We start from the raw sequence: 14,798 nt of genomic DNA on the forward strand, positions 1-14,798 counted from the left end.
TCATGCAACAGTTGCGGCAGTTTCTCTACACTGTTTCTACCTGACCTTTCTTTTCTCCGTGTGGAGGAGGAATTTAAAAAGTTGTGTTGCGCCGCAGAGAACCCTCTGCTGTTGTGCATGGATTATACGTAAAATGTTCATCCAGACAGAGGAAACGATCACAAACTGCTCACAACGCGCCGGTTGTACTATACTACCCATTGTAGGCACCGGAGAGTGACTGGGGCACTGAGCGTACAGGAGCAGGGACAGGAGATCACTGAGCGGCCGGGCGCATTTCGGTCGGTCAGTCATTGTTCTCTCTGGCTGGAGGAAGCCAGACGGGTGTAGAAATTAATGGCAAAAAAGCATACTGTCAATATTTTAGAGAGTTCATGTCTTATTAAGGGGAGCTAAGCTCCCCATGGCCCCCGTAGTTCGCACCCTGGGTGGGAGCCAAAGTTGTAATTGAGATAAAATTTTAATTAATAGCACAGTGCTATGTTGATGCGCTGCACAGTTTTTTTTATAGCATAATTTATATTTGGGCATGGGGAGTGTCAATTCAGCTCGAGTCAAAAGGCCAAGTGAAGTCGTCATTGGTGTTAAATTCATAGTCGAATTGCAAGTCTTTGATTTTGCCAAGTCGACTCTAAAGTCATCATTTTTATGACTTGAGTCTGTCTCGAATCCAAGTCATGTGACTTGAGCCCACACCTCTGGAATAAACAGATGCAAGTCATAAAAGGATTATAGAACTATGTGTGAAAGAAAAAAGGGAAGGGAAACACGATTGAGAGCTTGTCAGTGCATCAAAGGGCTAACACAGAAGCACACCAACATTCAGGGTCATAACTGCAGGATATTTTAACTGCTATCCATCAGAACTTGAATGTTGGACCGTCAAAGGAAATTGGAACCCCATGGAGAGGAGATCTTGAGTTTGTGGAGAAGGGATTGGGCTGTGTATATATTATAACAGGGGGTTGAATCAACAAGTGTGAAAAATACTAAAATACTAAGTACTATTATCCCTTTGTTTTTCTGCCTGTACACTCGGTCAATTGGCGCTCTCCCAGATGGGTTTTCTTGAGTCAGATCTCCAAACGGTGGAAACCCCAACACTTATTTACTGTTGTGATATCTGCAGCTCCCCAGGCGTGTTTATCACCCATTAGGTGAAGTGCAGGCTTTTAAATCACCACTACCAAAGCTCAACATATGCAGTAGCCATCGGCTCAGTCTGTAGAGAAGCCTCTCTGGCCTCCCACTCTTCCTCTCCTCCCTCTCTGGCTACTGTACACAGCCCCACAGCAGTCTTCCCTAGCCTGACCTGGTTTCACAGCATCACTCAAAGCACAGGGGGGAGGAGTGGCCCAGCCAAGACCAGTGAAGGAGGAGGAGGAAGAGAGAGTGGAGGAAGGGGAAGAGGGAGAGCGCTGACGGAGAAAGGGAGGCTAGGGACGGAGGTATTAAATAGTTAATAGTGAAAAATTATTTTTGTGGAGATGCCTTAGATGTTGTTAATGATTGAACATTATCTCTAGTTACACACCATGTAAAGTTAGCCTATTACATGATGCCATTTATTCTACTAATCAGTTCAATGAAATGAAACATAAGGCTATTAGCTATATATTAGGCCTGCACGATATAAGGGATATCTTTCTATTTTATTACACCTACAGTCATGAGTGTTCTTGTCCTCGACTCGAGTAACCTTGGAGTTATCTTCACTTCACTGTCTCCACCACAGCCACTCTGCTCTGCTGGCTACTGTGTGTGTGTGTGTGTGTGTGTCGACACAGAGGGCAGGGCAGAGACTGCAGTTTGTTAATGAACGCTATAATCTTTATCCTTGTGGCTTGTTTAATACCGGGTTTCAGTACCCATCCCTGGGCAACGATTAAAATTTTTAATTGCGATTAATCGCATGATTTTCTTGTGATTAATCGCGATTAATCGCATTGTTACGTGTAAAATTGAATAATGAAGTAGCGGGGTCGGTGAGTGTGTCGCACTTCACACGGTTAAAAACTAAGGGTTTTATCCATCTGAATATATGGAATGAAATCTGACGTCATTACCACATTGGCGCCATCTTGTGTTTTCGGTGTGAAGTGTGACACTGTGACACTGCGTGAGTCAGCAAGAATGTGTCCAGTGTCAGCAATTTTGAGCAATGAACAGATTATAAACAGACTGGTAAATGCATATACGAGCCAAAATACTGGAAAACCATGTCCGGTACTCCTAATTAAGAAATGTATTCTCTTTTTATTCTCTTTCATAGTGGAAGACCAAATGCAAGAAACCTCCCAGGCCAAGCAGTTCCCGTTTAACAGGCAAACAGAAATACGCCTTTAACCTCACAGGTGCCCTCAACAACAGCCCCTGTCTACAATCTTTCTCTGTCCACCCAAAAGGGCTCAGGACACAGGCAGTAACAACAGAACTGAATGCATTTGAATTGTTGTTTAAAGAGTAAGATCCTGTGTTTAACCAGAAATAGCCTTTATATTGCTCTCTTCAAAGCCACCAAACTCCATTGACAAAAACAGTAATTTTAATGTTACCGCTGCCAGGTTATTTGTGTGACTTTGGTGTTTAAAAGATTAGTTCAGATCTAAACTAACTTGTAGCACCTGTGAGATTCAAGGCTTGTTTCTGTTTGCCTGATTACTGGGAACTGCCTGGCCTGGGAGGTTTCCTGCATTCGGTCTTCCACACTGAAAGAGAATAAATTACTTCATCAGGATAACGCTATGGATGAATATGGTTCCCAGTATTTTGGCTCATACAACAACTACTGACATTATTTCTGCTTCCAGAGCAGATCCTCCTCTGAGAAATGTTTCTAAAGTAGTAAAACTCCAGTCTGCTCGTAAAAGATGGTGGGAAGTGCTGGCTGAAGTGAGCGATTCACTGATAACTTGACACATTTGAAAAATGGCCTTAACTGTAACACACCAAGAAAAAAAAGGGAAGAAATGAGAAAAGTGAAGAACATAAAGGGTAAAGTTGTCTCAGCCGCAGACAAATCGTCCCTTGAAAGCTGCAGATAGAGCTGTGCCATCAACTGGAGCAGTGATACTGTACCCAGACCTGTAGAGAATAGATCTTTCCTTTGTTCAAGGTTAAATTGTTCATTTACGCAAGCCGAATGGTCTGGACTGATGATTGGTCACACAGGACTCTGTTGGGAAATATGGTAATTTACTGCACTGATGGAGATATTGATAAAGTCATAATAGCATTGATAGAAAGTCATTAAGCAAAAGCTCTTACTGAAGATTAAAACATTGAACTGGACCCCTCTATGAAGACACACTGATAGCGATATTATATGACAGCAGCCTATTATACAACTATAACTTAGCAGCTGCTTTATTAGTCCGTCGCTCTTATGATTAATGCTCTTTGCTGCAGACTCCCACTGTACAGTCTTTATAGATGGTGATTGTTTTTTATTTTGCTCTCAGGGGGCGAATGTTACGAGTACAAGTGGTTCAGCAGCTTAAACTCCACCCGCCCTTTAATCTGGTGTCAGCGCTCTGATGGACTCAATGTCACCGGTAAGAAACTCTTGGGTGTACATTACATTTTGGTAGACTTTGCCCCAGATCAGCTCATATGATGAGAACATAAACCCCCCACACACATTTTCCATCAGTGGTTAGCAACCTGAGTTTGGGACCCCAACAAGGGTCAAAACGCATTTCTGCCAGTTTCAAATAGACTTTACCCTGATGTTTGTCTTTTTTTTTTTCTTGTAAATTACTGGGTGATTTTACTTTTTTGGGTATCAGTAATGATTATTTTCAGTATTGAATGAATCTGTTGATTATTTCTCAATAAATTGGTTTGATCCATAAATAGTGAAACATGCTCATCATCAAAACTTTCTAAAGCGCACATTCACATATTCAAATTGCTTCTTTTGTCTGAGCAACAATACAAAAATATTGCGTTTGAGATGACGATATATAAATATTCACACTTGAGACCACACGGTTTTTTGGCATTTTGTCTTAAAAATTACTGAAAATGGTTTCAGATTAATTTCATGTTTACCAAATAACCAATTATTACACTAATAGTTTCAACAAAAACAATATCTCTTTTGGATACGTTCTGTAGTTATACAACTAGTGACGTGAAGTTGCAAGTATTTTACAGGGTTAAAATGTTTGGGAAATACTGCCCACACATTATTTGAAGGGTAAGTAGTGTAGCTGAATTCATTTTGAAACTGAGAAACTGAGAGGTGGCAGCAGCTCTAAAGCGCAACAGTAAGTCATTGAGTGGCAGTTTTACATAGAAGGATATAATTTATACAAAATATGTAACAAATATAACACACCGTTGTAAAAATCTAGGGACTTATTTCTGTAACGAGTGAAGGGGGTGGACGATGGCAGTCGGTACAGATATTCATCCATGCATATCACATGAAGACGTGGTTGCTCACCTAAAATAGTTTCAAAAGAAAACTGGCCACATCAGTTATATTGACTTATAGAAAAAAAAAAATCAGTGAAATGTTTTTTATGAAAATGAGAATAACTTTTTAAATATGAAAATGTTTCTTAGTTGAGGTAGTAACACTAGTACTCAGCAACAGGGAGCAGTGCATCTACCAGGACACCCATGATGTTCATTGTATTCCTTTAAAAACATCCTGTTTGATTCTGTTTTCTTTCCACCCACAGGAGGTTGTCCTCCTATGAACCCCCCAGTGGACAACAGTTCCTGTGACTCGCCCTGTCTCATGCCAAAGTCTTTCTGCAGTGAGGTGAACAGCTCTTTCTTATATAACCAATTCCAACTGTAAATCAAAAGAATGAAACGAAAATCTTATAGAGAAAAATTTGGTTTACAGACAAAGATGCACAATAAAAACAGGGTAAACTGAATAAAAACAATAAAAAGACGTAAAACCTGAAAGCCCAGGTGCTCTGGGTGAATGAAAGTCTCTCTACTACCTGTGACATACTGCTGCCAGAATTGAATTTGAATGCAACAGGGAATTAAATGATGTCAACATGAAGATGTAAAACCCATTTTTCTGTAATGTCACTCAACTGTGCTGCATCAAAATCAGGAAAATAAGTTTATAACCACCAGATATAGCAGCTGGTAAATCTCAGAGCTTATCCATTTTTATAGCTTGTATATTTAAACAAAAAAACAATTTGGACCAAGCAATAAAAACTGGTTATCAGATGTATGGGTTGGTAGAGTCAACAGGCTTAATAACTGCAGAATAAGCAGGTCAGAATGGTCTGATGAGCAGCGGGCTTAGGACTTCTGAGGTCACTGGTTCAATCCCCAGCATGATAAATCTACACTCAGTTTATTAGGTACATCTAGCTAAAACTAATGCAGTCTAATACAACAGGCCTGCTTTAAATCCAACTTTCATGAGGGTTCTAATGTTTAGTTTTTGATAAAACAGTTTTAGAGAGGTGATCCAACTTCATGGTCACTTTTGAGGCTGTAGTATTTGCTGCTGACAGGCGTTTCTAATATTTTGTCCACCCCATTTATATCAGTGTGGGTAAGCTAAATAACAGCTCTCTGTGTAATGAATATAGCTTACAAACATGCTCTGAAATGGTTTTGCTTTTTCTGGAGGCTGATGCTTTTATCTAGATTGAGTGAATGAGGCAGCACACACGGCTGCTGAGGACGCACAGGGGTTAAACCAAAGTAACAGGCCTGCTACCCTACCATAACAACATCCAGGGCCTCTTCCAAACCCTCCCTATTCACTTCCATCTGTACCTGCGGCTCCAACCAAACATGATTATGCACTGCCCCCTGCAGGCTGGTATTTGCATGTGCGAGGAGGGATTCACGGAGGTGCTGTCGCCCACTGGGCAGCTGGACCTATGCGCCCCCATCCCGATCCTGGAGATCCCCACAGCAGGGGATAAGAAAGGAGATGTGAAGACCAGTCGTGCCATTAACCCCACCTTGCCCACCACCATCCAGCCCGGACGCACTGGGCGGACCTGGTACCTCCAGCCCTACGGACCAGGTCAGACCACATGGCGCACTTTGCGATTAGTTCAGATCCACAGCTTCTCTTCACAGTGCTCACAGAAATTAAAATATAAAAAATACAAGACACAGATCCAGTTGTAAAGTGTTTTGTTGCCGTCAAGTGAAACCCTTTAATCTCTTAACTGTCATGTCTTTTGGGAATTAACCCTACTTTAATGTACTCTTCAGAAGCTCCTGTGTTCCAGTTGTCAAGTTATAATTATAAAAACCACCACATAAAGTCCTGAGTCTAAGTCAGAAATGTGGAGGAAGTCAGAAGGATGCAAATGTAGTGAGTTTTTATTTTGGGAAATGTAAACTTGACAGGATAATTAATCTTTTACAACAACAAAAAGTATAAATAAAATACATCCAGCCAACGATGACTTTTAATATAACCTATGTTTACGGCAAATGTGCAATTACTTATGGACAAATAGTCATCCTGCCAAGATAAAGGTCAGTAAATCATCACACATCATTTCCAAAGCTCCCACTTGCAATCATTGCCTGTTGAGGGCTGTTTATTTATGTGAAAGTTTTAAGACAGGAACTTAAAACATTTCCACTTGCACTACTGGATAAGAAAAACAGCCTTCCTTATTGCCCACTGTGTTTTTTTGTTTTTTTTAAAGTTTATCTAAAGGGAAAATGTTTTAGAAAGCCCAGCGTTTACCCAAATTGTTCAACCTGCAGAGCACCATGTAATCCTTGAGGTTAAAGCTGAGAGGTTTTCACATGACAACAGCAGAATGTACTTTTCTTTCAGTTTTTGTTTGGCAGATTTAGTGTTCACAGGGTCCAATTAGCATTAGGTTTAGCATATTTGTACTTGCAGCTGTGCATGACATAAAACGTGACCAATTAGAAATAAAGATGCAGCGGACATGTTTTCAGTCTGTCCCAGTCTGCTCTGATACTTGTATGAACCTTGCAACCTCATCTGAACTGTACATTAACATTTGAGAACTGCATCTGCACAGAGCGTTGCGACTGATGGTGCATGACAGCAACAGAAACATTTAGGATGGAAGAGTGCAGAACAGATTGAGTTAGCGTCTGTCAGGAGCAGCCACTTCCACATTCACACACCATCACATACAGTAACCCTTGTATCGTTTATCTTCCAAATGTTTGCTTGTTTTTGAACCACACTTTGTGCTATTATACTTAAAAACTATAAACTATAAAGTTATTATGGTATAACTTACCTTATGTGATTTAGCCAACCGGTTTAATGTGCTGTTCCTCATAGTATTGGACAATAAAAATAAATGTGGTTGCACTTTGCAGCTTAGAAAACTCTGCTAGAAGTAAAAGTACAAAGGTAAACTTACTCGTCATGCAGGGTGGCTCATTTCAATTTTTATTGTGGGGTTATAATTATTCATGTGTAGCATCACTAATGTTGCAGCTGGTAAAGGTGGAGCTCATTTCAACTTTTTGTACTGACAGGTGGCTTAATCCATAAAAAATGTATTTATTTAGATTGATATTTTTTAATTAATAATCTGATTATGCAAAGTAACTGAAAACTGTCAAAATACTTGTAGTGGAGTATAAATATAAAGTAACATAACATCGAAATAATCAAAGTACAAAGTACGTCCCACCATTGATACCAATATTTCAAAAAATAAATATTTCTCTTTTTCTCTAAAATGCCCGGTTGTTACTCCCTATAGTCTTTTTTTTTTTCCTTCAATTGTACCTACATGTAAGTACCAGTAGGAGTAGGTATTTTACCTAAATAAAAGTATTTTATCAGTACCTCATACACTGAAAGTACACTGTAAATTGTGGGCTCTGTTATCATACAGTGTTACCAAAAAAGAAAAGAAGTAGCAGTTGCAGCAATGTCTTAAACGTTTTCTGAAGCTTTCACAGAATGACTTGTTGCAGCTTTTAATGGCTGCTGGTGGCGTGTTGAAGTGTAAACAGAGCGACAAACTGACGAGCCTCCTCCTCCACAGATGGGAAGCTGAAGATGTGGGTGTATGGTGTAGCAGCTGGAGCCTTTGTGCTCCTCATATTCATAGTGTCTATGATATACCTAGCTTGGTGAGTTGATGAGTTTATTTTCCCCTATTTATCATCATCCTCATTCATGAAATCAAACCCTCATTTTTTTACCCCCCCCCACCCGCTTTGAGTTAAAGCACCCCTCCTCCACTGTCGTCCGGCTGCCCTCACATCACCTTTTTTGTTTATTTCCTTTTTGCTTCCTCCATGCCACCCTCTTGTGAGAGCAGCAGCTACTGTGCCAAGGTGCATCGCTCTCTTAAAGCCCAAGAGTCTCAAGCCAATGGGACGGCGGTCTGGATGGGCCAAAATGCACATGAGATGATTTACACCTGTCCAGATTGCCAAGAGCTGGCTCAAAGCAGCAGCTAATGAGGATGTGGAGGGTTCAACCTGTCCCCCCTCCCACCCCACACCCAACACACCAGTATAAGTACCTGCAGTCCTTGACCTTTCCCCTGTGACCTCTCTCAAAGGTTGTCACATTTCCTGCCTGACTTAGCTGAGTGAAGGTGCTGGTGCAGGTGAGGACAAACCATCCAGGAATCTTTTTCTTCCTTTTAGTCGTCGTAGATCTTTTAGAGTTTATCTGTTGATTGTACCCCTGTTTAGATAACAGGTCTTTGAGGCTACGTACCATACCACAGGACTTGATCATTAGTTTAGTTTTTTCCCCCCAAATCTGATTTTGAATGAATCTATATTTTTGTACCTCCTGTTTATACCTATTTTCAAAAGTGACCCATATCTGATTAATGTGTTCACACCAGAAGTCTTTGATTTATGCTTAAAACAACCCCCACAAGTATGCAAATCAGTGTTGTAGAAGTCAGCCCACGCAGATAAATTATCATAGGAGGTAAACCAGGTAGGAATAATAATTACTTTCTGTAGTACATTTACAGGTGTGTAACAGTGGTCGAGGAAGTACCGAGATCTTAGGAATAGTTTAGGCAAATATGTTTTCCAAAGTCCAAAAATACAACAAGTCTTTATGATAAGCTAATCGTTAGACATGAGAGTGGTAATAATCAATGTTCTCATCTAACTCTCAGCAAGAAATCAAGAAAGCGTGTTTCCCAAAATGTAGAACTTCCTTTAAGTAAAACCAGAAATATACAAAGAAAAAATACTCTCATTACAAGCAAAGGACCTGCATTCAAAGTTTTGACAGTACAGCAAAACTACTCAATATACAGTGTGTTATTAGGAACTTATTATTTTATTGTTATCACATTAATATGCCTTAACAAGTAAGCAACATTTTCATGTTGTAGCTGGTCAAGGTGGAGCAATTTAATGGTATACTGTTTGGGTAGTTGATAAATTGATCATTTTTTTTAGTGTAAGGTTGCAGAAAATAGAAATACTCAAGTACAACTACATTACATGAGTTAATACACTTATTTACTTTCCACTACTATGAATGAAATGTATCTGTTGAATTGAGAATCAAAAACTAAAAAGTACCAATTGCTGGCATTGAATGCTCGGTCAGATTGTTTGTTTACTTATTGTTTCATTCTTTGATCAAACATTAAAATCATAATTTCAGACTGCATTTAATGTGGCTGAAATTCTTACTGCATGTTTTGTGTAGGGATAAAACCTGTAACTTAGGCATAATGAATTTTGTTATGTTTTGTTCAACAGAGAAAGAAAATGCATTTTATATTATACTGTCATATAATATTCCTCAACGAGAGGTATCAAAAAGAAAATTGATTTAGTATCATATTGGCAAATTGTAACCTGAGCTTTTGTGACTAGAAATAGCTGATCTATATGTTTAGACAATGGACAGTGTATCCTAAGTTCTTAAGTCTTATAATGTTGTTATTATTATTATTATAAATAATAATATGTGAAGGCTAGATGATTAGCTACAGCTTTTTGGTTATTGTCATCAAACACATTGGTACATTTTAATTTATTATTTCTTTCCTCAACTTAAAGATAAAAGTTACTCTCAGTCTATTTAGATGAATGTCCAACTGGCATATAATTAATTTCTGTCTCATGTGAGCAAACAATAAATCAGTATTGGGTCCCTTTTAATGAGAAGGTGTTAGAAGAATATTAGCGTAGTATCCCAGGGTAACACTTAAATGCCACTCAGGAGCTTCAGCCTGTGGAAATTTACTACAAGCACATTGTGTATTCATAACTACAACAGCAGACTCATAGAGATGAAGAAAGATAAAAGAGACATGAATATTACTGCAGGGACTCCATTCTGTACCCACAAATCAAGTCACTCAAGTCTCCCCTGTTGTCTCTTACAAGCATGATGTGACACTGCCCTCTTGTGGCCGAAAGAGGAAGTAGGGCAACACACTCACCATTATTTCACTCCCATTTCATTTCCTGCCAAGTCATGAGCTCATTATCTGTTCAATAATCCTTTTAACACATTAAACATATCGACGTTATTACTCTATATTTGGCTTTGAACAAATGTAGTGTATAAAATTGGCCTTTGGACCAGTACTTGCATCTCTGTTCAGTTAATAAACAATAAAAAGTAACTTTTTTTTTAAATGTAATTTTCGAAGCAAAATTGCAAAATATTTTGCTGGTTTTAGCTCCTTAAATGTGAGAATTTGCTGCTTTTCTTTGACTTATGATACTAAGGTGAATAGTTTTTTGGTTTTGGACTGTTTGTCAGTCAAAACAAGCTATTTAGGATGTCACTTTCAGTTCTTATAGGCATTTTCAACTATTTTCTGAAATGTGATGGACAAAGCGATTTATCGGTAATGGAAACATTCGTTAGTTGCAGGTATTCCAGTCAGTATATGTGAACATGAAAGCCAGGATGTTTGCTTTTGTGTTTACCCTGTAGTGATTCTGTCAGCTCTTCATCACTGAAACTGTTCCCCTGGGCGGTCTTCTGATTGTCTTTACCAACTTTCTAGAATATTCTTTTTGAAGAGTCTCAATACTCCAAAGACCATTACGTCATATATCTCTGTACTCTGGCTTTGGGAGAAAGTTTTGGGGAAAGTTTTTCCAAGTTTAGAAGTGTTAATTGGACTGTCCTGCACTGACAAGCGGCTGAAACTGAAGACAAACAACATTGGAATAATTAAAATGTGGTAATACAAAAGAGAGCAAACTAAATATTAGCTTAACTGTCTGTCATTGCCATTCTCTAGAGGATATAAAATACTATATTTCTGAGAATGTCTTAGGTAGAAAAGTACAAAGGTAGAAATCATGCCGGTTCTTTTTTCCCCCCTGGAGGCATAGTAGCAAATGTCTGGCATATGCACAGTTTGCATGCAAATGAACTTACTAATACCTTTTAATGCTTTTAGATGTAGACATATCTAGACATATCAGTCCCGTACTCTGTGTGTGTAGTTTTTTTAGTAGTTCACCACACTAAATATAGAAAAGGCCGTTTTATGACAAGAGCATAATAGTTTCTAGCTCTCAAACTGTCAAGTTTGGTCAAAACATTGAAGGTCAGCTGGCTGTTTTTAAAAAGGAAATACCTCAGATCATGCAAATAAATACAGTATTTCAAAAGGATAAGGCTGGTAATGTTCTGTTTTTCTTTTTGTCAACCAATCTCAAAGACCAAAACCAACAATTAACTATTCCTACCGTGTATCCAAATCTTCTGTGCCCTAGACAACAATTTATGTCCCAAAAGTATTAAAAACACATAAGTTAATAACCTCATTGCACTGAGTGACATGTTCCTTCAATGCTGTAAAACACTGTAGCTTATTTTGATACCACATACACCATCCTGCTTCTGTAAATAAAGATCACTACATAGGTGTTCATTACTTCCTCCCGTTTGAGGTAGGTAGATATTTGTCACAAAATAACAAATTACATAGTGAAATTGAGTTTTGTAACTCCCTTCTGCTACATAGCAGACAATATGCATTAATACAGAAGCAATTAACGTTTAGTGGAAATTACATCGTCTTCAGTAGGCATGAATGGGCTGGTGGATGGGAACCGCAGACACAGTTGTACTGAGAAACAGACAAACACATTGTTGGTTGTGGTCATGAGATCTGTTGACAATAAGATCCTTATCCCTTTAAAGGTTGGTCATTTATTTGTGGTGATCATCTCCCTGGGTTAGTAGGAAGCTGCACTTTTAACAACTCAGCATTTCTGAGTACAGTCTAGAACGGGGAAAAATATTTCAGAAAGATAATCAATTTAATTGGGCAGCCAAATATGTCAAAACAAACAAAAGAAAATTATTGGGAACCAGTAAGTAGTTACTTTAAAAATTATATTTCAAATCATCCAAATCTACTTTCTGACATGTCTCGCGGGATGTGGAAATCGCCACCTGCATTTTGTACAACACTGTTTACCTGACACATATAGTACCATGTGCTGTAACCACATGTTAGGTGTGGTAGAAGTTTATACTGTAGTAAGTGCCACTCTGACTCTGTTTTAATCTCGTCACACAGCAAAAAGCCAAAGAGACCTCAGAGACAGAGGCAACAAAACAACCGACTAAAACCTCTGACTCTCGCCTACGACGGGGACACGGACATGTAGTCCTCCGGGAAACGCTTCACCGAGCACTTCACCTGTCATAGAGACCCACTTCATCACAGCCGTTACAGTGAGGGACATGGATGTTTGCAGCGTGAATGGACACGTTACAGAGCGGAGAAATTACAGACAATCCTCTTAGCAGAGACACTGGTGGGGTTTAACCATTTCAAGTAGAGCTCCATTCACTCCCCCTTTTGTTTTTTAACAGTATTTTCTTTTGCTAGAGCCTTCGTGACCTCCAATGCCTTTTTTTTGTTTGTTTTTTTTGGCCCCTACACGTCTACGTTTCTGTAAAGAAAAGACACATTTCAGATAACGGAAAAGCCGAGTGCAGAATACAGACCCGGCTGTCCTGCTGTCTCTGAACATGGCAGCACAAGCTCAGACTCTTCCCCCGCGCTTTTCTGCTTGTCCCTAAAAATGCTGAGTAGCTGGAGGCTTAGGATGCTCTGACGGTTTGTACGTTGCCAAAAGTCACCGCGGGGAAGAGGAGGAGGGAGAGGAAAATCTCCATAAAAAGGTTTGGATTCCTTTTTCCTCAATCCTCAACTGGGTTTTGACTCAAATCTCTTTTACAGTCTTGAACAAAAGGGAGGCATTTCTTCTCTTCTTTTTTTTTGTTGCTTGATTTAGAGGCACACAGGCCTGTGTTTGTGGGATAAACTGATCTGTGCGATGCTGATGGAGTAGCAGCCTACGATCAGTTCATGGAAACTACTGCCTGCCTGCCTCCACCCTTTCTTTGTTTCAGGCTCTACATTGCACTATATTAGTGCAGCATGATATGCACATGTGACTTCTATCTTCTATTGCCATAAAACACTGCCTCTTCCACAGACAAAACCATAAAGCAGAGGAACGGCTATAACGCAGGAAAACGACGATGTTTAGATGTGTCACATTCTACAAAACAGGTGTGAATCTCAAGTAAATATATGTATAGATTTTAGTTCTCACAACTGTTTTTTTGGTTGTAGTAAAGTACTTTTTGTGGTTTGTAGATTTCGTCTGGTGTTATCATTTTATTTCTGCCCAGATGCAATTAAAGATTTAACTATATCAGCAGGTGACTTCAAGCCACCTGCTTTTAAGTTCTTTTTAAATCATAAAAATTCTGATTAAATTCAAGTTCTTTACTTTTTCTTTATACCTACAGTAGTACGCTGTGGAAAATTGGACATTTTCCAATGATTAAAGAAAAAGACCAATACATCTTGTCATGCAAATGTAATTTCTGCCTTACTGACGCTAACTAAATACTAACAGTCCTGTAATAGAGTTTTTAATACTTGACTACAGCATACATTATACACCGTGAAGACTACATTTTCTTTTCTTTTGAGGTCACATAGCAAAGCATATGTCAGAGTTTTTAAAACTTCTCATGTAGTTATCCGTATCATAGGTGCTCTATCGTTTTTCACTCACACTACATGAGGTGAAATATAGTTTAAAAAAACAATCTGTAAAAACAAATATAATACAACATGTTAATAATAAGAGAACACGCTTCTGCTGAGTTCAACGTAAAAGCAAACTGGTGTGAAGAATGTTTACTTTTTTGTTGTGGGATTTGTAAATAACAGCAATTTTTTTTATTTTTTTGGAGAAAAAAAATATCAGAAGTTTGTGTACATTTATTTTGTATCGCACAGAAAATGTTTAGTTTGAATATTGCAAAGTGGGTGTGTGATATTGCTGATTGTTGTTATCATGATGCAAGCTGTGTGTTGTGGAGAAAAAAAAAAGGAAAGAAAAAAGATGAAAGGCTTAGCCCTTTTGTACAGGCTGTTTATATGTATGGGAAGAATTACTGACCAATAAATAAGGACCCGGTTGTAAACACACAAAGAAAGTTATTAAGCTGTTTTTTGTAATTTTCTTTATATGTTCACAAGAGAGCAGAATCCCTGAATAAAAATGTTCTAAACTGGCATTAAAGGACAAGATAAGACTTGTGTTTTCTTAAATATTTAATTGTAAACAAATCCCATAAGAAGACCAAACCAACAACGCGTTTGTTCGTCTAGCCCAGCTGAGTTTTAAAAGATTCTACTAACAATATATCGAATGATAGTCAGTTTTTAAAACACACAACATCAACAAAAACTCTTGTATATTCTTTTAAAGGAATTATATGTTAAATATTTTACAGTTAAAAAGAAACTTTGCTCTCTGGTTGGTGAACTGATGACTAAGTTACTTTA

General features: G+C 38.6%; 1 protein-coding gene across 2 annotated transcripts in view; it reads left to right on the forward strand.

Moving 5' to 3' along the window:
• LOC119897054 (thrombospondin type-1 domain-containing protein 7A) overlaps positions 1 to 14,438 on the forward strand; it is a 147,333-nt gene extending 132,895 nt beyond the window's left edge. Inside the window, exons 25-29 of one of the 2 annotated variants that reach the window (XM_038710594.1) lie at positions 3,462 to 3,554; positions 4,692 to 4,774; positions 5,809 to 6,022; positions 8,001 to 8,088; positions 12,501 to 14,438. In XM_038710594.1, the coding sequence (XP_038566522.1) occupies positions 3,462 to 3,554; positions 4,692 to 4,774; positions 5,809 to 6,022; positions 8,001 to 8,088; positions 12,501 to 12,591 (569 nt within the window). In that variant the 3' untranslated portion in view covers positions 12,592 to 14,438. The remainder of the gene's footprint in view (positions 1 to 3,461; positions 3,555 to 4,691; positions 4,775 to 5,808; positions 6,023 to 8,000; positions 8,089 to 12,500) is intronic. The other variant, XM_038710595.1, reaches the window with a different exon arrangement.
• The last annotated feature ends 360 nt before the right edge of the window (positions 14,439 to 14,798 follow it).

Source organism: Micropterus salmoides, unplaced genomic scaffold, assembly GCF_014851395.1.
Source record: "Micropterus salmoides isolate LMB-PRFRI ecotype aquatic unplaced genomic scaffold, ASM1485139v1 Ms_hic_scaffold_11, whole genome shotgun sequence".
In the NCBI taxonomy this organism is placed as follows: Eukaryota; Metazoa; Chordata; class Actinopteri; order Centrarchiformes; family Centrarchidae; genus Micropterus; species Micropterus salmoides.